Here is a 26,561-nt window from a genome sequence, read left to right on the forward strand (position 1 = left end):
GTCAGATTGGAGAGGCTTTTAGCCATTTAAAGGACATTAGCTTCATCCTCAGAGAAGTAGGAAGTCATTGATGGATTTTAATCACTGATGGGTTGTAACATGATCAGATCTAAGTTTTTTTTTTTTTAAAGCAATTTGGTTTTGTGGCGAATGCATCAAAATGATGACAACTGTGGACAGATGCAATGATTTGGAAATTACTGGACAAATCCTTGTAGAGAGAGTGCGTGCGTGGGTAGTGGAAATGGGATGGAGGAGAATGAGAGAAAATTAGGAGGTAGACTCAATTAAGTGTATATTAGAGGCTCCGGGGAATGAGGGAGAGAGAGCCTCTTCAGATTTCTAATTGATTGGTGGTGCCATCCACTGGAAAAAGAGCAGGTTTATGTGAGAAGATAAGGTCAACTTTGAATTTAGGGGTGTGAGGTGACTGAATGAGGATGTTCAACTCTTGGACATATCGGCCAAAAGTGAAAATTGGAAGAGTAGTTTGGGGTGGAAGCCATCTGTGTGCCTGTTGTTGTAGAAATAAATTCTAGCCTTTTACCTGGTAGAGGAATAACAACCGGTACTTTAGGAATTGTGAGGTCAGGAGAAGCTTTATTACTCAGGCATGAGGTCCCAGACCTGGGTAATCCCGTTAAGTCTGAGCACCTGTTTAAAAACCAAGGGTTCCTTTTATACACATCTGTGTCCATATTTGTTACATTGATAACATCGTTTTTCAGCAGGCACAACCATTTGTGGCAAAGTCCCCAGACAAGGGGGCAAGGTACGGGGGAAAGATGCAGGCATTCAGGGATGGCCTTGCAGAGAGAGAGAGACCAGCTTGTCCAGCTGCCCGACATTGTATATAAGAGTGCTGAGGGCCTGGCCATGAATCTTGAAAGGGAAGGAGCTGTAAGTAAGCAAACTTGTTGATTATGCCTGCACTGGCATGTTCATTGCTCCTGGGTTGGAAGTTCTGCTGGGAACTTTATTATATTCATTTGCTCAATAATATATTTTCTCATCACTATTACAAAATGTTATAGGCGACATGGCTTCTTTCCTCCCAAGCTTCATCCAACACCTATTGAGTATGTACTACTGACATATGCTGGATCTGGGTTTCTGCCCTCAGTTTACCGTCTACCTCTCTAACCTTGTTCTTAGTCTGTAAAATGAAGAAACCGAGGCTCGGCAAAACGATGAGATTAAGGGCTATGAGGTGATATGATGGCACCTAACTCTCTAAATTTTTGTGTTCCCCCTGGGCACCCAGAGCCGTGGGAGAAGATACTTGGGTTACTTTTGCTTTCGCCTCCTTTGCCAGGAGGCGCTTGCGCGCAGGCGTCAGGCCCGCCGGGGTGAAGGGGGCGGGGCGGGCCGCAACCAAGCGGTCTTCCCCGGGGCCAGGACCCGGGCGGGGTGGAGGGAGCGGGCTGCCCGTGACGTCATCAAGCCGCGCGGCCCGCAGGGCTGGACCCGAGCGCGACAGCGCGGCCGGCGGACTTGGGCTGGCCTGTGGGGAAACGAAACTGAGGGAGGAGGCGGCGGCTCTGGCAGTGGTAGGGTCAGGCCCGGTGGCGGCGGCGGCAGCGGCGGCCTGAACCCCCCTCTGCGCTCCCTGGCAGCTCGCCCTCCCCTTAGCGTGAGTGCCGACGCGCGGCCCCGGGGGACTGAGCGGGCGGGAGAGCGGGCTCAGCATCCTTCCCTCCGCCGCTACTCGGCTCCCTACCCGCGGTCGTGACCCTCGCCGCCTCCTCGCCCCTTCGCTCTTTCCTGCCTTACCCTCCCCCTCCTCCCCGGGCTCCTTCAACTCCTCCAGCTCCTCGGAGCCCGAGCTGCGGCTGACAAACGTCTCTGCGCACACACTCGCACCCTCACGTTGTCTTCAAATGGGGAGACTGGCCCTAGGAGATGGGAGCTCATCTCTTCCCTCTGTGACTAGGGGTGGCAGTGCGAAACCGAGGCTCAGGAAAAGAAGACTGGAGAAGGGATTTGAACCCCTTCCGTGAGGAAGTAGCAAGTAGAGCCAGGCATTCTGCCTTCCACTTAGAAGTTCCCTGTGAGAGCAGATTCAGCTGGGCTCCGAGGGTCACTTGAGCTGGGCACTGCTTAACTGTGTGGCCTGCATATCTTGGCCCTTTTTTTCCCCTCCAGTGAAAAAGGAGAGGGTTGGATTAGATAATTTGGAAGACCCACATCTAAGGTAATAAGATTTGGGGAGGAGTATCAGCGTCTCCTGCCTTTCAGACAACTACTTCCTCTCCTTTTCTTGCAGCCACCCCAAACTAGTCTGCAATGAGCTTCCATTCTCTTCCAAAGTCTCTAAGAATCAGAGTGGGGAGGACGTGGGGAGATATAAGACTGGTTTAAAGTGACATGTGGCTTAGCCTGGTCTTGGTTTCTATTCTGTATCTCTTGTTGTTCCTACTTAACCAAGATAGCTCCTGCCTGTGCCTAACCCCAAGAGGCTGCAGCCTTAGAAAGGATGAGATGGGTTGACTGGCTCATCCTTGAGCTGGAGAGAAGTGAAATGTGTGATTCAGGGTTTTGTGAGATTGAGGGGATCAGTGGTACCTCTGAATTTCATTGTTCTCTTGACTGTGGCTGCAGTGACCCATAGCGTAAGCCTGTCCTGAGCCCCTGCACCTCCCCTTTCCCAAAGGTCAGAGCCCAGCAGGTGGCCCACCTGTTTGGTCTAGTGTTTGGTTCTCTTTTCTGAGTCCTCTGACAGCCAGTCAGTTGTGTATAAACTACACTGTATTCACTGCTTTTTTTTTTTTTAAAGATTTATTTATTTATGCATACAAGGACTGGGGCACAGGCCAGAGTTGTGGGGGGTGAGAGGATTCACCAGAGACAGAGTGGGGAACAGAACAGGCAGATTGACTGAAAACATTGCTGAGGGGTACAGCGGGCGAGTCAGGAGAGGTCTGCTGCGCCATGTGGGTATCTCCTTGGCTGGGGATCGAACTTGTGCTGCAGTGGCTGTGGATAGCTTCATAGATTGCGTCTTAACCTCTTGCGCCACCAGGGAGGCCCTGTATTCACTACTTTTCTTGCTTACTCTTTAACTTGGCCTGTCCTTAAGACTTCAAGGTCTTATAATCACTTCATTCCATCTCACTTATTTTTTCTCCTTCTTAACTCTCATGAGCCTACCCATGGGCATGGATGATGGAGACATGGTCCCTGCCTGTTTCCTCTATTTTTTGTGGAGATGGGTTTCTGTTCTTAAAATCAAGTGTTTTTGTTCCTGCATCCCATGATAGGGCCACCTTTGATCCCACTAACTCTCTCACCCTTTGGTTAAAGAAACCAGTCAACCACTGTTTCCATTCTTTTCTGCTAAAAAACTTGCCCAAGTCTTTCATGTTTTCAAGCACCCTGAAGTAAACCAAAAACCATAATTTGATTTATATTATATAGCCTCTTCATCCTGGTAACAAAAGTAATGGTGATGGAACAATTGCTTTGGGATAGTCTCTTCATCTTGGAAATATTGGTTGATATTCATTCAGTTTCTTAATTAATTTCCAGTGTCCATGTTTGTCACAAATGACCAGTGTTGTATTGAAAGTATAGAATAACAAGTACCCACAGCCTTTACCCCTGTGGCTTGTGGCGTTTAGCCATGACTTTTTGGTACCTGACACTGATGACCCAAAGGCCATTGTGAGCATGGCAGTTGTGAGCACCATATTTTCCAGTAAAGCTAGCAGTTATTATTGAAAACCAGAGCTTGGCCAGCATCCTTTCTGAGCAAGAGGTCATTCAAATGCTGGCACTGGAAGCTGTTCTGAGTTGCCAAATCCCATTCCATTGAAGGTTTACACTTTGGAATCCCTGCTCTGATTCCGATTCTGAGAAGGGCAGCTGACTGTCTGGGTTTTTGGTTGCAGTAACAATGAAGAGGAGAAACGATCCAGAGTGTACTGCCCCCATCAAGAAACAGAAGAAAAGGGTTGCAGAGCTTGGCCTGAACCTCAGTTCTACGTCTGATGATGAACCTCCCACCTCTGTCAATCATGCAGCAAAAGGTATGCTTGCCCAGTTTGGCCTGAGGTCACTGGCCATCTGGTTTTTTGAATCTGGTGCCTGAATTGGGCAGAATACAGTCCCCTGCCCCTTGAGGATAATTAGGCAAATTCTAGGAGAAGTGTTTTCTGTGGACTCTTCTCTTCTGCCATTCCAGTAGGACTGGGAAACTTGTTTTAAATGAAAACATTGGAGTTTTTACAGAAATGCCTTAGTTTGCTACTGGCCCTTCAGTAGATGGCACTCTTTTGCTATCTTAAACCAGTTGAATCTAGTGGTGAGCACTGAGTGCCCTGTGCTCTTAATAGCTGTTAATGATCCGTTTTGCTGCAGTGATCTGGCCTAATTCCCTTTAGGTTTTAGCATTCTGTTTCTCAGTTCCCTCAGCAGTTGTGATCAGAAACACCCAAATGAATTGGAGCTTCCCTGTGTTCACTGTTCACATTAAGCTCAGAGGATTTCACTTATTTAGTTGAAATAAGCACTTTGCCTGCATTTTAGGGTTATAGACATTCCACAGATGCTTTTTGTGAGAAACTAAAGTGTCTAGGAACTAAAGTGTCTAGGAGCTAGGACTTGCCACAAATATCAAGCAGTTAGAAGTAACTCCATTTGCAGTTTACCTTGACTTGTTGTGTTAGTTTCTTAGGACTGCTGTAACAAATTACTATAAACTGAAACATCAGAAATTTATTCTTTCTCCATTCTGGAGGCTAGAAGTCTGAAATCAAGGTCTCAGCATGGCCATGCTCCCTTCTATGGCTCTTGGAAAGAATCCTTGCCTCTTCTAGCTTCTGGTGATTGCTGGCAATCCTTGATATTCTTTGATTTGTGGCATTGTAACTCCAGTATCTGCCTCTGTCTTCCTTCTGTGTGTGTGTCTCTGTGATTTCTTCCTTCTTATAAGGATGTCAGTCACTGGATTAGGACCCACTGTAATCTAGTATGACCTCATTTTAATTTGATTGCATCTGCAAAACTCTGTTTCCAAATGTCACATTACAGGCAGTGGGTGGACATGATCTTTGGGGAATACTATTTAATCCAGTATACAGGCAGTATGTGGAAATATACATGCCTTTAAAATTGTCATGATGTATTTCAGGGTAGATGAGAAGGCTGTATGCATTTGAGATTACTAAGCAGGAAGACATAAACATATTAGGTTCATTCGTTCTAGGGATTATAGAAGAAAGGGAGTTTTGCATTCCACCTGGGATTTGAGTGGTGAGATGAGGTAGAGAGTTTCTTTGGGTAGGACAGGGGTTTTGGGAGAGATAACTTGTAAGGGGTAGTAGGAAAGCATGTCTGGGGGGAATAAATGATACTCAGGTGGTAGAAGTCTAGACAGCTAAGCATCTTGGGGGTCATTTGCTCTCAAGTAATAACTCTGAAGTAAGGAGAGGACAGCTCCCAGGTATAGGAGGATAAGCGTATATGGTTAAGAATTTTTCAAGAAACCAGTCTGATTTAAATTTGAAGCTTTTAAAAAGGTGACTGAGTTGAGATTATCTCCTTTCCCTGTCCACAGATTCCTTTCAGTTGTACCAAATAGCTTTCACCTTTTATGGAAGTAGCACCATTATGACTCTGTCAGAATTGACTATTGCTGTTGTGTGTATAGAATGGAAATCTAGAGGTGGCCAGTACCTTGTGTATATCTGGCAAGAGGCCATTTGGACCTTTTCATTTGCAGAAAATGAGGCAGGAGGCAGAGGCAAAAAAAAAAAATCGCTAAATTTTCCAGGGTCAGCTTTTTTTAGGAAAGGACAGCTCCATATTGCTGGAAAAACTGAGGACTTGAATTTGATGTCTTCAACAATAAGATTGTTCTCTGTGCCCCTTTCCCTGTACCCTGCCCCCACCCCTGCTAAGTAAATATTTAGTGAACAGAATTGATAGACATTTCATTGATCTCTTAGATTGCCTTTTTTTTTTTAAATTTTATTTCTGCTTGTATTTGTATTATTTCCTTTCTTCTGGTTTTGGTGGTTTTTTTTTTTTTTGTTGTTGTTGTTCTTTTCTAATTCTTTAAGAGATTTGATAGTTTTCCAGAAACTTAAACTGCTTTACTATTTTCATTTTGTTTTTCCTTTCTGCAGTCTGTGGAAGATCATTTCATTAATTTGACTTTTATACCATCTGTATTCTGTGTTGGCCCCTCCTAAATGTCCCATGAACAGTGTGCCCTGGTAATTTACTGTCTCACCAGAAAAACACATATCTCCTGAGATCTGTATGTAGCTTTTCTGTTTAAGTCACTGCATTAAACCAGGTGTGTTTCATTTTGCTCCAACCACTTCTACCTGGATATACTGTTTGAACAGATGATTGAAAAATACTTTCATTGAGTACAATTAGAAAAACAACAAAAAAGTTAACTATTTCTGTCTTGTTTGTGCTTCTCTGCTAGATCAATATGATGACTCATTAATAGATTTAGTTTAACCAGTTTATTTAACATTACTGACGAGGCAGCTGCGTTGCCAGGTCAGAGCCTGACTAGAGTAAAGAAGACAGAGGGTGTTGTCATGGCCCCTATGGCATCATGAGTTCTTCTATGTTAAGAGGAGTTTGACTGCATTTTCAAAACTAAATAAACTCTTGGAAATTTACTATTAGGAAAGGCAGTGAAGGCCGTTTTTTCTTTTTGGCAGTTTCACATTAAGCCGGGAAACTGATGTAGGCCCCAAGAAAACTTCCTTTTCTCCTTCGTTCTGCACCCAGCATGGACTCCTGCCCTCTCACAGCGTTCTGCTTGGAAGTTGCCAACCTCTTTCCCAGTACCACACTGAAAACACCTTCCCCTCTACCAGGTTTAATTCTTCCCTAAATAGGCTATTTTCCCTGAAACACCATTGCTTAACTGTCAGCTCAGATTCATGACCTTAATCAAAAACTTCCTTTATCGGTATCTGTTTAAATTGCTCTAACGAGTTACCATTTGTCTGGCATGAAGGAGAAATTGAGTCTTTAAACAGGAATGAGTATATTCTACAGCAATTGTTAGGCAGGGTGTGATGTTTATTAAAACCCATAATTTATTCTCTGTGTCTGTGTGCTGCTCACCTTGGCCATTTGCTTGGGGCTTCCCCCGCCTTCCTTAGGTTGTCACAGTCTCTTCTCATCCCATCATGTTTGCCCTGCTGCTCTATTGCCACGTGACAGTTTTTGGCCAGTAGTTGCAAAACCTGTGACTCACCTATAAAGTGAAACTTTCTGCTTTAAAGTGACTTAAGAGTAATGATTTACATCAGGTAGAGAAGAAATCTTAAATAAAAACTCTAAATAATGTTTTGGGCTCTCTGGTAGGCTCTAGAAAGGGAGCTCCTAAGGAGGTAAATGTGAATGCCACCCAGCTTTGGCACTTTCTTAATGAAACTAATGATTTTAATAGACTGACCTTATTATTCCTGTTAATTTATATCCTCATTACAAGATTGTCTGCTCAATGTTTGCTAAATTCTTATCAGTCTTGGGAGGCTAAACCTTCTTTTTAGTTCCTGCCACAACCATGGCAGTTGTCTCCCTTTTATCTTAAAAGAGTAGCTGTAAAGGCCCAACAATTGGACTGAGTAGTGGCTGTGGCAGTCTGTGGACATCAGGACTAATGTGGGAGACTTTGTCTTAAGTCTCGTAAGGCTAAGAATTGGCTTTAAATACCAGTGAAACAGAGGAAGGAAATAAGGCATACTTTTTCATCTCAAAAAGAAGTGCCTAGTAGAATAATATTTTAACTCCCACCATCCTCACTCTCAGAGAATGGACTGCTTAACTGTGCTCTCAGTGACACTTAGGGAAGAGAGGAATGGAATTTTGCAACAGACTTACCACTGATTTTACTAATGAACCTTCCAACCCAAATTTGATTGTCCCTGTCATTTTGGTCCAAAAATGTTAGGACGATGAAGAAAACAAACAATCTCTCTGAGATCTGAGGTTGGCAGGAACCCTGCATGCCCAGGAATGATAATGCATACCTTTCTAGTGCCCATTGGGTCAGCCCAACAACCTGGCAACTCCCTAGAGCTGGGCCTGGGGCACATTCTCCTTTGAGAAAAATATAAGGTTTTCCTAACCTTTTCATAGGAAAATTATGAATCTCCCACATAGCTGGTGAAAGGAATAACAACTGATTTAACATTGTAGCTTCTGGTTAGTCAGGACACTGGATCTTTGGGCTACCCAGAAGGAAACTTTTAGAGTGGTGCTCAGGGAGCTGCTGGTATTCCTGGTAACGCCTCTTTCTGTATTAAGCAATACAAGTTGAAGGCATGGAAGCAGTAGACAGAATCTGCATCTATGGAAGCACAGTCCCTTAGCATGTTGGTCTCTTGTAGAGCACATATCTGTCCAATTTGTGGGAGGTAATAGATGAGAGACTCGGGCTTTGTCTCAAGCCATTCAGATTAGCTGTTCTCAGAAGATTGCTCTGGAAAGGAACCAAATGCTCCCCGAGGCTTGGAATGGTACTTTCTTTCTTTATGGCTATATTTTTTTACCCTAATTTCATACTAATACATTCTTGTGTCTCACACAGAAAATACAGAAAAGTGCAAAGCAAAATAAATATCACCTCACCTCTCAGTTTCCATGGTTACTCATTTTTCGTGTTCTGGGTCTTTCCTTCTGAGTGGCACTCTGTGGCGTGTACTACATTGATCTGTGTAGGCAAGTTAGCTCCTTAGGAATGGGAATTGGCTAGCCATCTTAAGGAAAAGGGGCAGATTTGGTGCCTCTCATATGGGGAACATTCTCAGCCCAAATTCCTCCTTGCTAACTGCTTGGGAGTAAGAATTTTGGTTTTAAGTTTAATTTTTTTCACACGTGTTCATCTACCTTTAACTTAAACAATACACAATTATCTTAGCTATTTGATTTTTAAGCTTTCTGAAGATAGGATCTTATCTGATGGTTTATAGCATTGACCTTGCGTAGAACAGGTCTGAATCAAAATTGTTGTCAGATCTATTAAATCATATCAGTGTTTTGAACTCCGAAAAATGTCTTAGTTCAGCCTACTTGGCTAGGATGTGCTGAATAATAATCCAAGGAGGACCCAGTTCTCTTGTTAGGATATAGGATTTCTGTCCTCATGCTTAAATTTTTTGTTGTTGAACCTTTTAAAAGTATTTATTTAAAGCACCCGTTTTTTTTTAAAGCAGTTTAATGTTCACAGCAAAATTGAAAGTACAAAAGTATCTCATGTACACTGTGTTCCCACATATACATGATCTCCCCTTTATCGATATCCTTCACCAGAGTGGGGTTTATTACAACTGATGAATATTGACCCATCATTATCACCCAGAGTCCTTAGCCTAAGTTATGGCTCACTATTAGTGCTGTACCCTCTGGGTTTGGATAAATGTATAAAGATGTGTGTATCCTTATACTTTTGAGGGCTGAACAGCTTGCACTTCTTTTTTTTTTTTTTTTTTTTTTTTTAAGATTTATTTATTTATTTATACAAGCGCTGGGTACAGTCAGAAGTTTGGGAGGGTGAGAGAATTCACCAGAGACAGAGTGGGGAGCAGAACAGGCAGACTGATGAAGTATACTGCTGAGGGGAGCAGCGGGTGCAGCAGGAGAGGTCTGCACGCCATGTGGGGCCCTCGCTGGCGGCCGGGGATCAAACTGGCACTGCAGAGACTGCGGGCAGCTTCACAGCCCAGCACTCAACCGGGGAGGCCCCATCTTGCACTTCTTGTATGAGGTGTTGTCAGAGGAAGTATCTTAAGAAGCTGTGCACTCTGTAGGTGCTTAGCAGAGATGAAACTGAATAGCAGTTCATTAAGCTCTAAAATAATTTCTGTTCAATTAATTTCTGGAAAGCCCAGTCCAGGTGTTGGAGATAGACAGTTGACTTGACACAGTTCTTCAGGAGAGCCTGCCTGGTGGAGTTGTGTGTGATGATACCTGGCTCTCAGGCACCGTGATGAGTGCTATGCCTGTGGTGTGAGTGCTGGTGCACAGTGGAGGGGCAAATTAGGCTTGGGGTGCTGGGGAAGACTGCTTTTCTGCAATGTCGACACTTAGTTTGGATCCTTCTAGGAACAGTACAGATTTAAGAATTATGACATGTAATCGTATTATGACATGTAATCCTTTAGAGTTAGATGTAATTGTCAAGTTACGAATACCTGAATAGGGACCATCTTGGGCATAGAAAGAATTATTTTGCTTGATTGCCCTCTGTGCCTTTCTTCAGCACCTCCCACAAGTAGCCAAGCTTTGACTCAACACCTCTTCTCAGGGACTTCTTTTTTCCTTTTTTGCATTTTAAAGGGACTGATTTATTGGGACAAAGAGGGATCTTCATACACACAGGTGGTCAGAGAGCTGCTGCTGCTGCTTTTGAAAGGGAAAAGTTTGTTAAAGGAGATACCTGCATAGACATGGTGGGACCAGAGCTGCCACTTCTTTTTTCCTTAAAAGGATTGGACCACATTACTAAGTCAGTTATTTTTTTCTTGTTTATTTTATTTTATTTATTTTTTGTGGGACCCTCGCTGGCGGCCGGGGAATGAACCGGCGCTGCAGAGGCTGCGGGCAGCCTTGCAGCCCAGCGCTCAACCGCTGCGCCACTAGGGGAGGCCCTCTTGTTTATTTTAAATTTAATAGATAACATATTTACATGATTGATAAATCAAAAAATATAAAGAGATCACCAGTATCAATTCTAGTAATACAGAAATCTAAATCACCTTTCATTTGTTCCAGGAAGTCATTTCGGTATGCTGTCTCTAAGTTTCAACACCTGCATGTGTGGATAATCACTTTTATTGATCTTGTGTATCTTTCCTTCCAGAAAGTCTTTTTTGTAGTTATAAGAAATAGCTCAGTCTGGCCATCAACTCCCTCCTGGAGCGTCAGATTAGTTCATTTACTCTCCACCTCAGTTGGTGCTGCTGCCTGAGTGCCTTCCCTCTTCCCTGTCCTTCCTCTCTTTCCTTGTCTTCCCTGTTTTTCTTTCCTTCTCCCCCCCCTTCCTTTCTCCTTACCTACTTCTCTTCCTGTGAGAAGCAGATTATAGACTTGCCCTCTGCTTACAAGATCAGAAGACTGAAAAACAGAGGAAACTGGGAAATTAAACAATCAGAAGCTGTCACTGTGATGTAGAATTATTGAAAATGGATCCAGGCATCAGTGTTTGGAAATTGATAGTCACTAAGCAGCAATAGCAGCAATAACAATGATTTCTTCATAAGTGCATTTTATATTTGATGGTGTACTTTCAAATATATTATTTCATTTAATCGTCAGACAGCCCAGTGAGGTAGGTATTACCATTCCAATTTTATAGGAGAAGCAATTGAATGGATGGGAAAGGAAAACTGATATTTTGAGCTCCCGTTGTGTGTTTGGTACCATTAGGAACTTTCAGTGATTTACCCACGATTTAGTAAGAAGTAGGAAATATTTTTGACACTGGGTCATTTCATGGACTTTATGCTATGACGTGCTAAAGTTAGTTGAAAAATGAAACTTGGACTTCTAGAAGCTATTTTGTGCCATTAATTCTCCTAAACTTTTCCTTTCTCCTCCTCCAGCATCTACCACAAGCCTGAGTGGGTCTGACAGTGAGACCGAAGGGAAGCAACGCAGCTCTAACTCTTTCGATGATGCCTTCAAAGCAGACTCCCTTGTGGAGGGAACATCTTCTCGCTATTCCATGTATAATAGTGTCTCCCAGAAGCTTATGGTATGCCAGCACTTGGGTTGGGTGTCTAAAGTTCCACCAGCAGAACAAGAGAAGGGAAACTGCTTTGTTATGAAAAGAAGAAAATCAAGGACATGAGTTTTTCCTCTGCTTTCCAGCTACTGAACTTTAGTAGAGTATGGCCACTTTCTCAATAGAAGTATCTGTCACGTTTGAATCATCCAGTTGAAGTGGTTGTTCAGGTCTCTCTCTGTTCTGTCTAGAGCTGAATCACCCTTTATTCACCTTAGTAATACATTCTTATTATGAGCACATGTGAACATATTTCCCTAAACATGGATGTGTGTCAGTGAGTAAACACTTCATGCTGTGAATTTCTGCTCTAGTAAGTGATCTCAAAAGAATTGACTAAAGTTCTGCTCATTCCCAGGTGCCTAAAATAAATGGGAATAGTACAGCCTTTTGTATTACTTCCACAAGAAGACCCAGTTCTCCTTCTTAACCTCCATATTCTGTTCATACACCACAAGAAGGGAGGTGAATAGAAAGATCTGTTCATTTTCCTCATCAAACTTAGTGTATGTGCAAAGATTAAGGAAACCCAAGTTTGCCTTCTGTCTAGCTTCAGGAATCTTCTCCATTTTCTGTTGGGCTCAGTGAAGAACAATCTACCACTTTTGAAATCACAGTCAGAATTCTGGTTTGGGGGGCACAAAGTTTAGGAAAGTAGAAGATGAAGTTTGTCACTCATTCAACGTCTTAGACCTGGGGGGAAGGATTTAGGATTGGAGCTCTTTTACTAGACAAGGGTCTGTGGTATTTTGGGATTCAAGTCTTTGATTTTGGGGGTAAGCAACCCAATGTGAACTTATAGATAGTTGTGGCATCTTAAAAACTGTTTCTGTCTAGGATCTTATAGTACTTCCCATACTTCAGTTTTACATGAAGTGATTTTTCAGTTAATATCTTGATTAAGTGGGCTCCTGCAAGCACTTATTGTTCTTATTTGGTAAGACTATTTGACTAACTGTGGGCAAGGTACAAGTTGCCATCTGAAGTGGTTCCATTTTAAATTAAATTCTTTCTCTCAATTCTGTTCCCAGATCTACTTCTCACTTAATCAGACAAATTATCTGGAAGCATAGTTATACAGATGTCCACTCAGATCCATTAGCTATTATTGGTGGTTTTAATTAGAGTTTTGAGGTCCCTTCTCATTTATCCAACTTCTGGTTGTCATAGTCTTTCTTTTTTTTTTTTTTTTTTTTTTTAGAGGCATTTTTGTTTATTTATTTATTTATTTGTTTGTTTTTTGTTTTTTGTTTATACATGCACTGGGTACAGTCAGAAGCGCGGGAGGGTGAGAGAATTCACCAGAGCCAGAGTGGGGAGCAGAGCAGGCAGGCAGAAGGACCGAAGTACACTGCTGAGGGGAGCAGCGGGCGGCAGGAGAGGTCTGCGCGCCATGTGGGACCCTCCTCCGGTGGCCGGGGAGCAGCCGGGGATTGAACCGGCGCCGCAGAGGCTGCGGGCAGCTTCGCAACCCAGCGCTCAACCGCTGCGCCACCGGGGAGGCCCTGTCATAGTCTTTCATCTTCAGAACAGATTGCCACTGGGCCCACAGTTAAATTATAGTTATTTATGTTGCTTTTCTTCATTAAGATAGAAGGAAAGCTTTCAGCCTTATCTATATTTCTGAGGGTTTAGCACACCTGGTACATGATAGTACTAAATAGATGCATTTATTTATGTAACACTTCTTTATTTCTCTTTTTCAGGCCAAGATGGGCTTCAGGGAAGGTGAAGGGTTGGGTAAATACAGCCAGGGTCGGAAGGACATCGTTGAGGCCTCTAGTCAGAAAGGTCGCAGAGGCCTGGGTCTGACACTGCAAGGTTTTGACCAAGAACTGAATGTGGACTGGCGAGATGAACCTGAGGTAACTTGTGTGGGAAGGAGGAGATGGGAAAGCCGCTGTGTTTTGGATGCATGACTTTAAGTAGCAATATAAACAAATGCCCTTCTAGAGGCTGTATGATCAAGGTAGTTAGTAGGGATTAAGACTAGTGCCTTACATGGAATGTACTGGGGATGATGTCCAGAATGGAAAACAGAAGACTGGGGGAGAGATGATAGGATGATAGGATGTGGATTTGTTTCTTGTTGCTTCATATATGTCTAAGACCAGTGGGTAGAAGATGCTGGAAGGCAGAGTTTGGTTTTAGGAAGAACTTTAATAGATACAGCTTTCTACTAGTTTCTACTAGTAACTAAGATACCTCATGAGGTAGTAGTGAATTCCATCTGCTGAAAGGAGTCATATGGGCCAACTGAGGACTCACTCTCCCTTGGTGTGGGTGATTGGATTAGGTACCTTTTAAGGTCTTTGCACTTCCACAGGTTTATGATATGCCTCTAAATATGTGTTTATGCCATAGAGGTTTTCTTTTGTGGATTTAGCACTTACCTGCTTAGGTACCAGTTTGTTTTACCCCTGAGAGACCCATCCCATTTCATGGCATATGTTGAGATTATTTATTTATTTATTTATTTATATTTATGTCCTACCTTATTCCACAAATAATTTGAAGTGGGTTTATTAAAAGCACTTAAAAATAATGGTGAAATATTACCATTACAGGGTTGAAACTAGAAAAAATAGAACACAAATGTCTGGCCTTCTTCTATATAGTTGCTATAGTTGAACTTTAGATGTCGCTCTGAACTCTGGAAAATTGATATTTTATTTATCCTCCTGACATTCCAGTTCAGGAAAGAACTGTTAACCTGCACATGATAAAAGGCTAATGGCTACTATAGTCCAGGAAATGCAGGATTTACCCCTTTTGCAAAGTCCACTTTGTAGGGAGCCTTCAGAGTAAGATGCTGACATGGCAGAAGCTAATGGGTTCTGGGGATGCTTGGTGTAGATTTTCACCTCAGAAATGCTTGGTGCTTTTCCATGCCCTCATTGTTGTGAAAACAGGAATCCTGATCTCCTGATCTGCACAGTGGGACAGAATTAGAACTACTTTTTAAAAAAAAAAATTATTTGTTTATGCATATAAGAACTGGGTACAGGCCAGAGGTACGAGGTGGGGGGTGGGTGGAGAGAGAGGATTCACCAAAGACAGATTGGGGAACAGAACAGGCAGATTGACTGAAATACACTGCTGAGGGGAGCAGCATTGAGACAGGAGAGGTCTGCTGCGTCATGTGGGTTAGTGCCCTGGCCAGGGATTGAATTCATGCTGCAGTGGCTGCAGATAGCTTCATAGTGCTGCGACTTAACCCCTTGCGCCACCAGGGAGGCCCAATTAGAACTACTTTTGCTAAACTAGAAATCAGAAATTTGCCTATAAAATCTGTTTTTTATTTTTTATTTTTTTTAATTCTTTTTTTTTTTTTTTTAAAGATTTGTTTATTTATTTATATAAGCACTGGGTACAGTCAGAAGCGCGGTAGGGTGAGAGAATTCACCAGAGCAGGGAGCAGAGCAGGCACATTGACCGAAGTACACTGCTAAGGGGAGCAGCGGGCGGCAGGAGAGGTCTGCACTCCATGCGGGACCCTCCTCCAGTGGCTGGGGAGCAGCTGGGGATCGAACCGGCGCTGCAGAGGCCGCGGGCAGCTTCGCAACCCAGCACTCAACCACTGCGCCACTGGGGAGGCTGTAAAATCTGTTTTTTAAATGAGACAGATTAGTCATTTTGGGGGTAAAACTATCCTCAATTTTTATTTTTTACCATAATTCACTTTTTCTCATACCAAAAAGGCCCTATCTTTTGGTTAAGAGTTGGTAGCCACTCCTTAGGGTAGATGAATTTGGTGGCTTTACCCTTTTGCAAAGTCCACTTTGTAGGGAGCCTTAATGTTTGGATTTCTGTGGGAGATTGAGCCTTCTTTTTCTCTCTCAAGGAGTATCCAAAGTGTATACTCCTTTATAACCATTTATGCTTAAAGGTGATGGATTAGACCAGAGGAGAAAGCATGATTCACTGCCAGATTCCTTGATAAAAGACTTCAGTAATTTTTCTTTTAAACTTTTTCTGTGTTGATGGTATTTGGCTTGCCCTCAAGACCTTGCATTGTGATACCATTGTATGCCTTTCAGAGCATGTAATATTACCTTTAATCACATTACTTCAATTTGCAATGGTGGATCTCCATGCTTGCAGTGTGGAAAGCAGCCATGCAGATCAGCCACCTTTAAGTTTTATCATCTCTCTCTCTCTAGCCCAGTGAACCCAGCCCTGGCTGCACAGTAGAAACATCCAGGGACTAAAAACATACTTATCGCCAGTCCCCATCTGAGACCAACACAGTCCTTCCTAGTCACTGATGGCAGGTCAGGCATCAATGCTTTTTAAAAGGGCTAGAGATCATAATAAATAGCTTAGATGAAAATCACTGTTTTAGTTTGCTGAGGAAAATGATTGAAGAATTAAGAGGAGGGCCTCCCTGGTGGCACAGCGGTTAAAGACACAGTGCTATCAAGCTATCACCAGCCACTGCAACATGAGTTCGATCCCTGGCCAGGGCACTAATCCATATGGTGCAGCAGACCTCTCCTGTCTCAATGCTGCTCCCCTCAGCATTAATAAAATACATTTATTTCAGTAGATTCACCTGTTCTGCTCCCCACTCTGTCTCTAGTGAATCCTCTCACCCCCTCCACTCTTCTGGCCTTCACCCTGGTTCTTGTATGGATAAATAAATAAATCTTTAAAAAAAAAAAAAGTCTGATGTAATTACCTTATCATATATCTGTATCCTATGTCTGTATGTGTGCTCTTGTTACAGGCCCTTTGGATCAAGGGTCATTTCTTTATCAGTCTGCTCTCTGAGCACTTAATCTATAGTAGGCTTCATCAGATATTGGAGCCAGTGAAAGAAACCTTATGGTTTTGAAAGTTTCTAAGGATTCAAACCAGAATTGAGCAGCTTTCAGAACTTAAACTTTAGAATTTTGGCTTTCTGTTCTCATGTTTGTTTTTTTTTTTTTTTAAGATTTTATTTATTTATACAAGGTTGATTGATTAATTGATTTATACAAGTACTGGGTACAGTCAGAAGTGCGGGAGGGTGAGAGAATTCACCAGAGCCAGAGCGGGGAGCAGAGCAGGCAGAAGGACAGAAGTTCACTGCTGAGGGGAGCAGCGGGCGGCAGGAGAGGTCTGCGCGCCATGCGGGACCCTCCTCTGGTGGTCAGGGAGCAGCCGGGGATCGAACCGGCGCTGCAGAGGCAGCGGGCAGCTTCGCAACCCAGTGCTCAACCGCTGCGCCACGGGGAGGCCCTGTTCTCATGTTTGATGGCTGCATTTGGCTTCAACTTTCTGGGTCCTTCTTATTCTCTCTGAATCCTTCTTGCTTTAGGGGGAAGTTTTGGTGAGTTGGGACATAACTCTGTGGGTCTGACTTCTCTGATTTATTTGCCTCTCTTTTGGTTGTAGCCCAGTGCTTGTGAGCAGGTGTCATGGTTTCCAGAATGTACTACGGAAATACTCGATATTCAGGAAATGAGCAATTGGATGGTTGTGGGAAAGGTAGGGTTTCAGATAATATAACCTGAATTCTTGGCATTTATCTTTTAACTTTTCTCCTCCTCAAGTCTGGTATGTATTATGTATACTCACAATTTAAGAAAAATGTGAATCTGACTACTCTGGCAGGAATAAATCTGTGCCAAGAGGGTATACTAATGGCTTTACAGTTAATCCTCTTGGGAGGTGTGTCAAAAGGTTTTTTTCCCCCTCCTAGCCATTTAACTTGCGAGGCAGCATAAAATGCATAACTTCTACCTTTTTATGGATGTGCTTGTCTTCCCATACTTTTTAGATGCTTTTAGAGTAGCTTATTAGGCATCTGTGTATATTCTGGTCATTGCTGGGCACTGTTCCAGGTAGATGAAAAAACTCTGTCCCCTGTCTTCAGAAAGTAATGAGGAAGTCGTTACAGAGGGAATTTGTTTAATATCCTTCTGGAAAATTGTTAAGAATAAAGTAGATGACTGCCAAATCAATATGGTCTAGAAAACAGTTCTCAAAGTATAGAGGCCCCTGGGAATCTCTAAAACCCTTTAAGGGACTCTACTAGGTCAAAGCTATTTTCATAATGATACTGAAAAGTTATTTGCCATTTTCACTGTTACTCTTTCGTAAGTGTCCAGTGTTTTCCAGAGGCTATGACATGTGATAATACAATCTATTGCTTGTATATGTGGAGAGAAGAGAATCTAGCTGTTTTCTATTAAATCAGACATTAAGAGATTTGCAAGAATGGAAAACAATACCTCTCTTTTCACTAAATATTTTTGAAGTGTAGTTATATTTCATAAAGATGTGTTATATTATACACCATGGAATATTACTCAGCATTCAAAAAAGATAAACACATGCAATTTGCAGCAACATGGATGGTGCTGGAAGGGATCATGCTCAGCGAAATAAGCCAGAAAGAAAAAGGAAAATACCGGATGGTCTCACTCATAGCAGGAATCTAGAAAACTTAAATAAGGGACCAGGAAGAAGAATAACTATAAGAAAGTGAAAATAAAAATCAACAAAAAACTATGAACCAGAGACACTCTACGGGGGATGGGGGTGGGGAGGGGAGGGGTTGGGATCAGAATAAGGGGAGTGCAATTGTATGGGGAATATAAAAATAAAATTTATAAAAAAAAAAGATGTGTTATATTAACTGATTTTTGTTAATATTTTAAACTTTTCTCAGTTTTACTTTTTAGTAGGAAACACACACACTCTACATAAACAAAAGCCCGTTGGGGTCCTCAGTGATTTTGAACAGCACACAGCCTGAGAATATCAAATTGAGAATTGCTGACTTAGAGGTCTCTTCCCTAAGATATAGGGTGGACTTGACATTCCCATGAGGCTCCCTCAAGCCCTTGTTTTCTACCACACTACCAGGTCAGTGCCTGGTGTTGTGCATTCATACTTATCACACAGTGAGACGCTTCCTGGTTGAAGGGCAGTTGCCATCCTGCCTCCGCACTGTAGAGCCAGACAGCTTGAATGTCTCCTTCCTGTTTGCTTTTCTCAGCCTCAGCATTCATGAGTCTTGTATCCATATGGCATGCTAGTCAGAGCACCCAGGGGGCTGCTTCATCTCACAGCCATCTGGAGGATAGCCAGAGGGATTTAAGATTTTCTTTCTTGCCCCTCAGGTATTGATGTTCCTTGGCATGGACTCAAGTCCCTTCTTGCTCCACTCACTTGGAACCCTAGTTTTCCTGTTCATCCTTCCAAATGCAGTCACACACGGTCATTATTGATTGTTTTCTTCTTACAGAGAAAGATGATTATTGAAGATGAAACGGAGTTTTGTGGGGAAGAGCTTCTTCACAGTATGTTGCAGTGTAAGGTAAGTCCTTCTTGCAGCTAAAGCTGGAGTTGAAAATCTGTAGGAACTGTGCTGGGCTTCTTCAGTTCTTTTGAGTTAGCTGTGGATGGCAGAGCTTCACTAAGATTTTTCCTGGAGCTCAGATGTGTAACTTGGTACATCTCTCTAGGCGGTCCTTTTTCCTGGTGACTGCCCTGCCTTGTAATGTGCTGTCCCTGTGAGTGCCAGGAAAGGACCCACTTACCCTCAGTGGTTAGTTCATTGTAATCCTAGGGGGCCTGGTGTAGTGAAAGATTTGGAATCCTTCTTTAGCATCAGATAGTCCTGAAATCAAATCCTACGCATGCAACTTTTTTGCTCTGTGACCTTGGTTCAGCCATTTTAACTTCATGTGTTTGAGTTTTCTCATCTATAAAGCGGAGAGAAAATATTTCCTAACATTGTTGTAAGAATTAAATGAAATAGTGGATGTGGAGTGCTTAACACACTGGGTGCATGTTAGGCTCTCCTTAATTTCTTTTGTTATAGTTTGTGTCAGGAAGTATATTGCTTGGGGCAGAATGAGCCAGGGAGATGCTGAGGAGGAGATGGGTTGACGAAGTAGTAAAAGCTCAGACCAGCTTCTCAGAGTTTTTTTTCTGGCTCACAGAGGGTTGGAAATATCTTTAAGATCAACTCGGGTGAAATGAGGCTTTCTTTTTTCAGAGATGAAACTAAAAAAGGGAGAAGGAATCTCTGCAATGTATACTTGCCATCAGAAAATCCTGGTCTTGGGTTGTTTCCCTCTCACTGAGTAAGCCCCAGTCGAGTGAGTCTTAATGCCAGACCTCTAGTCCCTTGAAAGGGTGTTGCTGGTGTGGAATGGAGAAACATCCACTGTGAGCACGAGCAGTGGCAACAAGTGGCTCTGTGTATAACAACATTCACCCTTTGCTGTGTGACAGGGGCATGCTCAAGTCTTATTTTCTTCCGTTTTACATGTGAGGTAGTTGAGGGACAGTGTTTGAGCAACTTGTCTAGGGTCACGCAACTAATTATTTTAGGACTAGGAGATGGCAGGAGCCTAGCCATTTTGAAGACTGTGAATCAGGTCCTGCAACCTTTAAAACTCCTGTCTGTCCAGGAGGGCCTGGAGTGATAATCACCTCGAGGTTCTCATTCTCTCTGTGCAGAGTGTATTTGATGTCCTGGATGGGGAGGAGATGCGGCGGGCTCGGACCCGGGCCAATCCCTATGAGATGATCCGAGGAGTCTTCTTCTTAAACAGGTTTGCTGACAATTTTCTCTCTTCCCCAACATGCAGAGTTCCTTTTCATTTGAGTCTGAGCTTTCCACATGTCTGGAACTGAGTCATGATTTTTTGTTTTGATTTTTGCAGGGCGGCAATGAAGATGGCTAACATGGATTTTGTGTTTGATCGAATGTTTACAAATCCGAAGGACTCTTCCGGGGTGAGGACAAGATTCTGTTTCTGAATCACCATTTTTGCAATGCTAATAGAGTATTCCTGCCATGTGATAGAGATATTTTGCTTTGAGTACCTCACATGGGGTTCCACAGTGCCCCTATAAACATTTGTCTCTCGAGCTCCAGGCCCAGAGTCCCAGCCCCTAATTCTGCAATTCCTGCTACTCACTCCATGTGGAGATGGGCCAGGGTTGCAGCAGTATCAAAAGGACATTGTTGGAGAAAATCCACAGTCATGGCATGAATGGGAGGTGAGGCCATGAGCTAGAGCATGGGCTCTGTTCCTGCGGTCATTGAACATATATTTAGCCCCTACTTTGTATCAGGCCTATAATTTTGAATTAGTTGTGATCCTTGCCTCCATAGCACTTAGATTCTCCACATCCTGGTGGACTTAAAAGCTTTTAAAGGTGCAGTGTTGGGATATTTGAAAAACCTTTTTGTGCTTATTGGTGAGCAGAGGATAGTTGCTATCAGAGAACTTTAGCCTGCTTCTTTTCCTAGCATGGATGAGGTAGAGTATAAGGAGAGTGTGTATCCTTACAATGAGCTTATTTTTCTAATTGAAACTTGTGACATCATCCGATGTGTTGGGTGCTGTTTCTGACTTGAGAGGGAGTGCGCTGAGAAACATGGTTTGAGTGTTGAATGAAATGTGGTCATCTGGGTGTGTTCCCCAGTCTATTTAAAATCAGTATTGTGGGGTTTCCCTGGTGGCACAGCAGATTGAGTGCAGCGCTGTGAAGCTGTCCACAGCCTCTGCAGCATGGGTTCGATTCTCCCGGCCGGCCAGGGAGATAACATACATGGCCCAGCAGACCTCTCCTGTCTTGCCCTCTGCTTCCCTCAGCAGTGTGTTTCGGTTATCTGCCTGTTCTGCTCCCTGCTCTGTCTCCAGTGAATCCTCTCACTCTCCTGTGCCTCTGGCCTGTACCCCACCTCTTGTATAAAAATAAATAAATCTTAAAAAAAAATTATTTAAAAAAAAATCAGTATCGTGTCTGAAAATATAGGCTGTGTTGTTCCTCAGGGGCTGGTGGGGTGGGGAGCAGGGAATGCAGCACTTACATCTCACAGGTGGTGTCACTGAAGTTCATAGCTTTGGGCCTCAGCTATCACATCTCTGAAATTAACCCTACTGACTTGCCAGAGGGCAAGAGGTAAGGCCAAAAGACTTTAAGACCCATTCTAGCTCTAAGATCTATGATTTCAGATGTGGCCTTCTGCCTCTCTGAAAAAGCTTTGTGTGGGATAATAATTATCAGACTTTGGACCTTCTCAGGAAGTGGTAGAGCAAAATGATTTTCTACTCTACTATATCTTATTTCTCTGAACACCGACCCTCAATAATGATAGAGAAAGAAAAAAGGAATTTCATTCTAGAATTCCCTTCAGAGTTTCAAAGCATTTTTACCCAGTCTTAGAAAGTTAGTTCTTTTTTGACAGTGAAGAGGCCAGGATCCAGCTGTTTCTGTTTCACTCACCCTCCTTCCACTAGGCCCCCTGATTATCTGCTGGCTAAAGAAACTTATTTTCCAAGTACTTTAATGTTTCAGCTCTACCTGCCTACTCCTCCATGCTGGCAAAACTGCCACGTAGATCCCTCCAGCCTTTAGTCATTTCTCTCTCCTAGATCTCCCTCCCCATTTTCCAATACCAGCAGGCAGCACAAAAGGACTCTTGGAATTAGCATCTTGAGAAAATTAGGTTGATAATAATGTTGATTTAATTTTCTGAGCTGCAAATGATTTCCTTTAAACCCCTGCCTGGCAGAGGAGCTCTGTTAAGCTGATTGGAAGTCACTGCGTCATTTTGGGCTTTTGAATGTAAATGCTTCTAGCAGCTGGTATCTGGTTATTGTCTTTTGCTGTCATGAAAATGAAGTAAGCACCAGGGTTGTACCATTCAGGTTGAGGGTAGAGATGTTAGTTACATAGGAAAAGGCAGTTGTGTCTGCAGTGCTCCAGGCAGCTTCTTGACCTGAATTGATTGTTAGTGGCCATGGAGAATTGCCCTTTCAGAGATGTTTCTCTGTACTCCACTATAAAAAGTGATTTCTCTTCAGCCCCTAGTGTTTTCCTCTCTCTTTTCATCTCTGTTTTCCCCCAAGGACCAGAGTGACAGCCAAGCCTAGCAGGCTTGGTGTGTTTTTCAGGCAAGCAGATATACTCTTGAGCAGTCCTCAGCAGCAATGGGAGTGGTTGAAGGCCTGAAAACATACTTTGCTAGGGTTGCAGTGGCTCTTGCGTCAGGCAGATTCTAGAATAAGAGCATGGAGAACTTGAACTTGGGCATTGTGGTGAGGTTGGGAAGTGACGGGTGGGGAGACTGAGGTTGTTTATATTAAACAAATTTCCTATTCTGCAGATCATGGAAAAAGGAGAAAAGGGTCTAGGGCAGGGAGATAAAGAATTGCAAACAAGAATTGGAAGAAACAAAGCAAGGAAGGGAATTTAGATTCTCTGGGTATATAGAAGGACATTACATCACACGAAGGATTTGTGTACCTGGGGATATTGTTGAGGTAAGAAAACATCATCTATGAAGTTAACAGGAGACAAAAACTGAATGTAGGTCTTAAGTTTCAATCCTGTCTCAGAGAAAATTAAACAGCCCACCGAATGTAGACTATTATACTAAGGCATTGGAAATAGAAAAGAACAAGAGTTTGACCCCAAGGAAAATGATCTAGTTGAATATAATATCATCTTACATTTGTTTAGTATTTTAGAGTTTTTAAAGTTCTTTGACATGTGGTACTTTATTTAATCCTACAACAGCCTTAAGAGATAACCTACATTAGCCCCAATTTACAGTCGAGGAAGCTCAAACTTAGAGATGTAAATTGTGTGTTTGCCCTTGACTGCATGGCCAGTAAATGGCAGAGGTGAGAACCCCAGTTGTCCTGTCTGTAAAGACCTCCTGGCCATGTCTTGAAGTCACAGTATGGGATCATTTTTGCGCCCTTTTTTGGGAGGTGAGATGCTTTCATTAATTTCACCCCCCTTCATTCCTCCAGTTTTCCTTTCAGTCAGTGGTTCACCCAGAGAGGTAGCCTGGGCCTAGGGCCTTGCTGGCATTGAAGAGCATTGTTTCTTCTTTTTCCAGTGCGTGCAGGTCTTAAACTTGTGACCCCTGCCTCATTACCGCTGTGCTGCCTCAAAAGTGCTATATAATGTTCTTGGCAAATGCTATTAGGACGTGTGTGTGTGTGTGTGTGTGTGTATGTGTGTGTGCGCAAATGAATATAATCCAAAAATATGAATAATTGATGGCTGAGGAACAAAGAGTGCTAGGGTGGAGTGTTGGGGAAGGGGAGAAAGGATGATATATATCCCAGCATGCCTGGGTGGGCTTGTAATAGGATGATGGAGTTTATTTTTAGTGGAATCACTTTGTCTAGAGACTGTTTTGATAGAGCTATCATGAGAGACAAGGTCCTTGTCACCTGAAAAATGAACACTGATATTTCCATTTTTTTTCTTTTGTTTCTCCTAAAGTTTTCTGATCTTTTCTAAAAGTTATGGAACTCTGGACTAGCAGTCAGCCATGCCAAACCTGTAGAGAGGGAAGGCTGAGTTGTCTAATCCATTTCCTACTGGATGTTTGCTAGGGTCTTCTGCAGTCATCCACTCAACCTCCTGTTGTCAACCAGTGCCTGTGGTACATCCTCCCTGTCACTGAGGGTCAAGACAAGGAGAATTCACTGTCTAGGTTCAACTGTGTAAAAGTGAGATGTAAACACAGAATATTGGCTAGGGCTAATTTCAGCATGAATTTTAGATTAAGAGTTAAAGCCACTCGAGTGGTCAAAATATAGTCCAATGAAAATCCAAATGATGACTGTAATTTAGTTATTACTGATGTGCGTGGGTCCTCTGAAGGCTGCCTGGAAGCTGCACACGAGTATCTCCTTCCTTCTCTGCATTGCCAGCTCACAGCTGTGTGCTACCCCAGGCACCTGCTAGGAAAGGCAGGAAGAGGAAGAGTGGAGTGCAAAAAGGGAAGAGACTAAATGCAATGTCTCTGGATCATGGAACAAAACAGAACAAGGACTTTAGGGAAATCTACATCAACCTGGGGTTTAGTTAATAGTGGTACAGTAATGTTGGTTTCTTAGTCTTGACAGATGCACCATGGCAAGGTGTTTGTAAGATGGTAACAAAACTGGAAGATTGGTCAAGGGTATGCTAGAACTCTGTCTTGGCAATTTTTCTGTAAATCTAAAATTAGTCCAATATTAAAAGTTAATTAGAAAAAAAATGCCAAGGAGGAAGAGAAGGGAAGCAGAAGCTATAGTCTGGAAAGGTAGGACCTCACCAGGAGAGAGTGATATTAGAGTTCCCAGATTTGGTTGGACAGGAAGATCTGAGTCTAGAGGACAGACTGATTGGAATTTGATTTAGCTTTGTGACAGGTTGGCTGTGAACAGGCCACTTTGTGTCTTAGTGTCTTTTTCCCTTCCTGCAATGTCAGAGATACCAGATCTGTTCTATTCAGGAGGTCTCTTGTAAGGTAGGCTATAGTGAGGAAAAGGCTGAGAAACGCACATTGATGCTCATTTAAGATGTTTTTATTAGGAGTCTGAGCTAGGTTTGTGCTGTGAAAAGCATCAAGAATTTTGAGGTGGGGATGGGCAGCTTCCGAAATTGCTGATCACAGAGGATGCATTTATTTCCTGGATGTTTCGGCCCTGGTGGGAGCTCTGTATAGTGCTTGCTGAAAGGTTTATTTTACTCCCCCTGCATTCTCCTTTGTATTCACTACTGAGCCATCCTTTTTCCCCTTCCTCCCCTGTTCTCCATTTGCCTTTGCAGAAACCATTGGTGAAGGACCGGGAAGCTGAACTTCTGTACTTTGCTGATGTCTGCGCAGGCCCAGGTGGCTTCTCGGAGTATGTGCTGTGGAGGAAGAAGTGGCATGCCAAGGGCTTTGGAATGACTCTGAAGGGCCCTAATGACTTCAAATTGGAGGACTTCTACTCGGCCTCCAGTGAGCTCTTCGAGCCCTACTATGGTAGGGATACTGAGGAAAGGAGGGTACTAGGGAGTCTCAGGGATAGTCCTCTGTGGGGATTTTAGGTCAGAAGCAGTTATCCATTTGCGTCTTTTCTTTCCTAGGTCTCTCAGTCTGGAATTCTCAGCCCATGTCCTGAAGGTCTTGCTTCCCTCTAGATTGTCCTTTTACTCCAGGCCTGCAGGATAGGCAGACTCTCATCAAAGCCATATTAGGGCTTCCTTCTCTTCTGGTGACAGGAGTTAATGAAACTGCCTAGTCTCCAGCTGAGGACTAGCAGGGTTATTAACAAATACAAACCTCATGCCTGTCTCCAACCCTGAACCTAGCAGTTCACTGTCTCAACTGTTATGATTGGCAGCAAATCCAAAGTCCTTTCTTAATAGTTCTTATAAAAAATTCACTTTGGTTCCTAAATGTAGGTGCTTCAGCACAACTTCGGTCTTAAGGCCCTCTGTTTCAGTGATGACTCTTGGCTGATCAACTCCTTTGGATTCTGGTTTATTATTGCAGGACCCTATTTTTTTGCCTCTTGGTTCATCACTGCACGGCAACCTTGCCAAACAAGTCCTGTCATGAGTTGCTCCTCACAGGGACTTTCTCCTGAGATTCAAGGCCCACAAATGAATACTACCTGTGTGTACTGTTCCAGAGAGCTGATGTGGGATCCCAGCTCTTGCGATGCGCATAGCACATGAGCTTACTGTAAATCATGTGTCTTGCCAGGTGAGGGTGGGATTGATGGAGATGGAGATATCACCCGCCCGGAGAACATCACTGCTTTTCGGAATTTTGTGCTGGATAACACAGACCGCAAGGGTGTTCACTTTCTCATGGCCGATGGGGTAGGTGATTTGCTGTCTCCAAAGGGTAATGCATAAAGGATTTATTACGTCAGAGGCTTTTAAATTGCTTTTGTTTGATTTGGTTCTTTAGCTGCCCCTACTGTTCAGATAGTAACGGATGTATGTTTTTATTCTTCATATACACATTTCAGTGATTACTTGGTATAGGCTGTGTTGGGAATAA

At 43.1% G+C, this 26,561-nt stretch overlaps 1 protein-coding gene across 3 annotated transcripts in view; it reads left to right on the forward strand.

Annotated features, from left to right (window-relative positions):
* The window catches only part of CMTR1 (cap methyltransferase 1), a 110,597-nt gene that overhangs the window by 61,342 nt on the left and 22,694 nt on the right, over positions 1 to 26,561 (forward strand). For 2 of the 3 annotated variants that reach the window (XM_037519620.2, XM_054698755.1), the window contains exons 8-16: positions 3,891 to 4,028; positions 11,580 to 11,731; positions 13,468 to 13,626; positions 17,141 to 17,233; positions 18,999 to 19,070; positions 20,222 to 20,316; positions 20,428 to 20,500; positions 25,334 to 25,532; positions 26,259 to 26,377. In XM_037519620.2, the coding sequence (XP_037375517.1) occupies positions 3,891 to 4,028; positions 11,580 to 11,731; positions 13,468 to 13,626; positions 17,141 to 17,233; positions 18,999 to 19,070; positions 20,222 to 20,316; positions 20,428 to 20,500; positions 25,334 to 25,532; positions 26,259 to 26,377 (1,100 nt within the window). Of the gene's footprint in view, positions 1 to 1,491; positions 1,634 to 3,890; positions 4,029 to 11,579; positions 11,732 to 13,467; positions 13,627 to 17,140; positions 17,234 to 18,998; positions 19,071 to 20,221; positions 20,317 to 20,427; positions 20,501 to 25,333; positions 25,533 to 26,258; positions 26,378 to 26,561 lie in introns of those variants that run through there. The other variant, XM_037519621.2, reaches the window with a different exon arrangement.

This window comes from Talpa occidentalis, unplaced genomic scaffold (assembly GCF_014898055.3).
Source record: "Talpa occidentalis isolate TD23 unplaced genomic scaffold, MPIMG_talOcc4v2.1 talOcc4.2, whole genome shotgun sequence".
Lineage (NCBI taxonomy): Eukaryota > Metazoa > Chordata > Mammalia > Eulipotyphla > Talpidae > Talpa > Talpa occidentalis.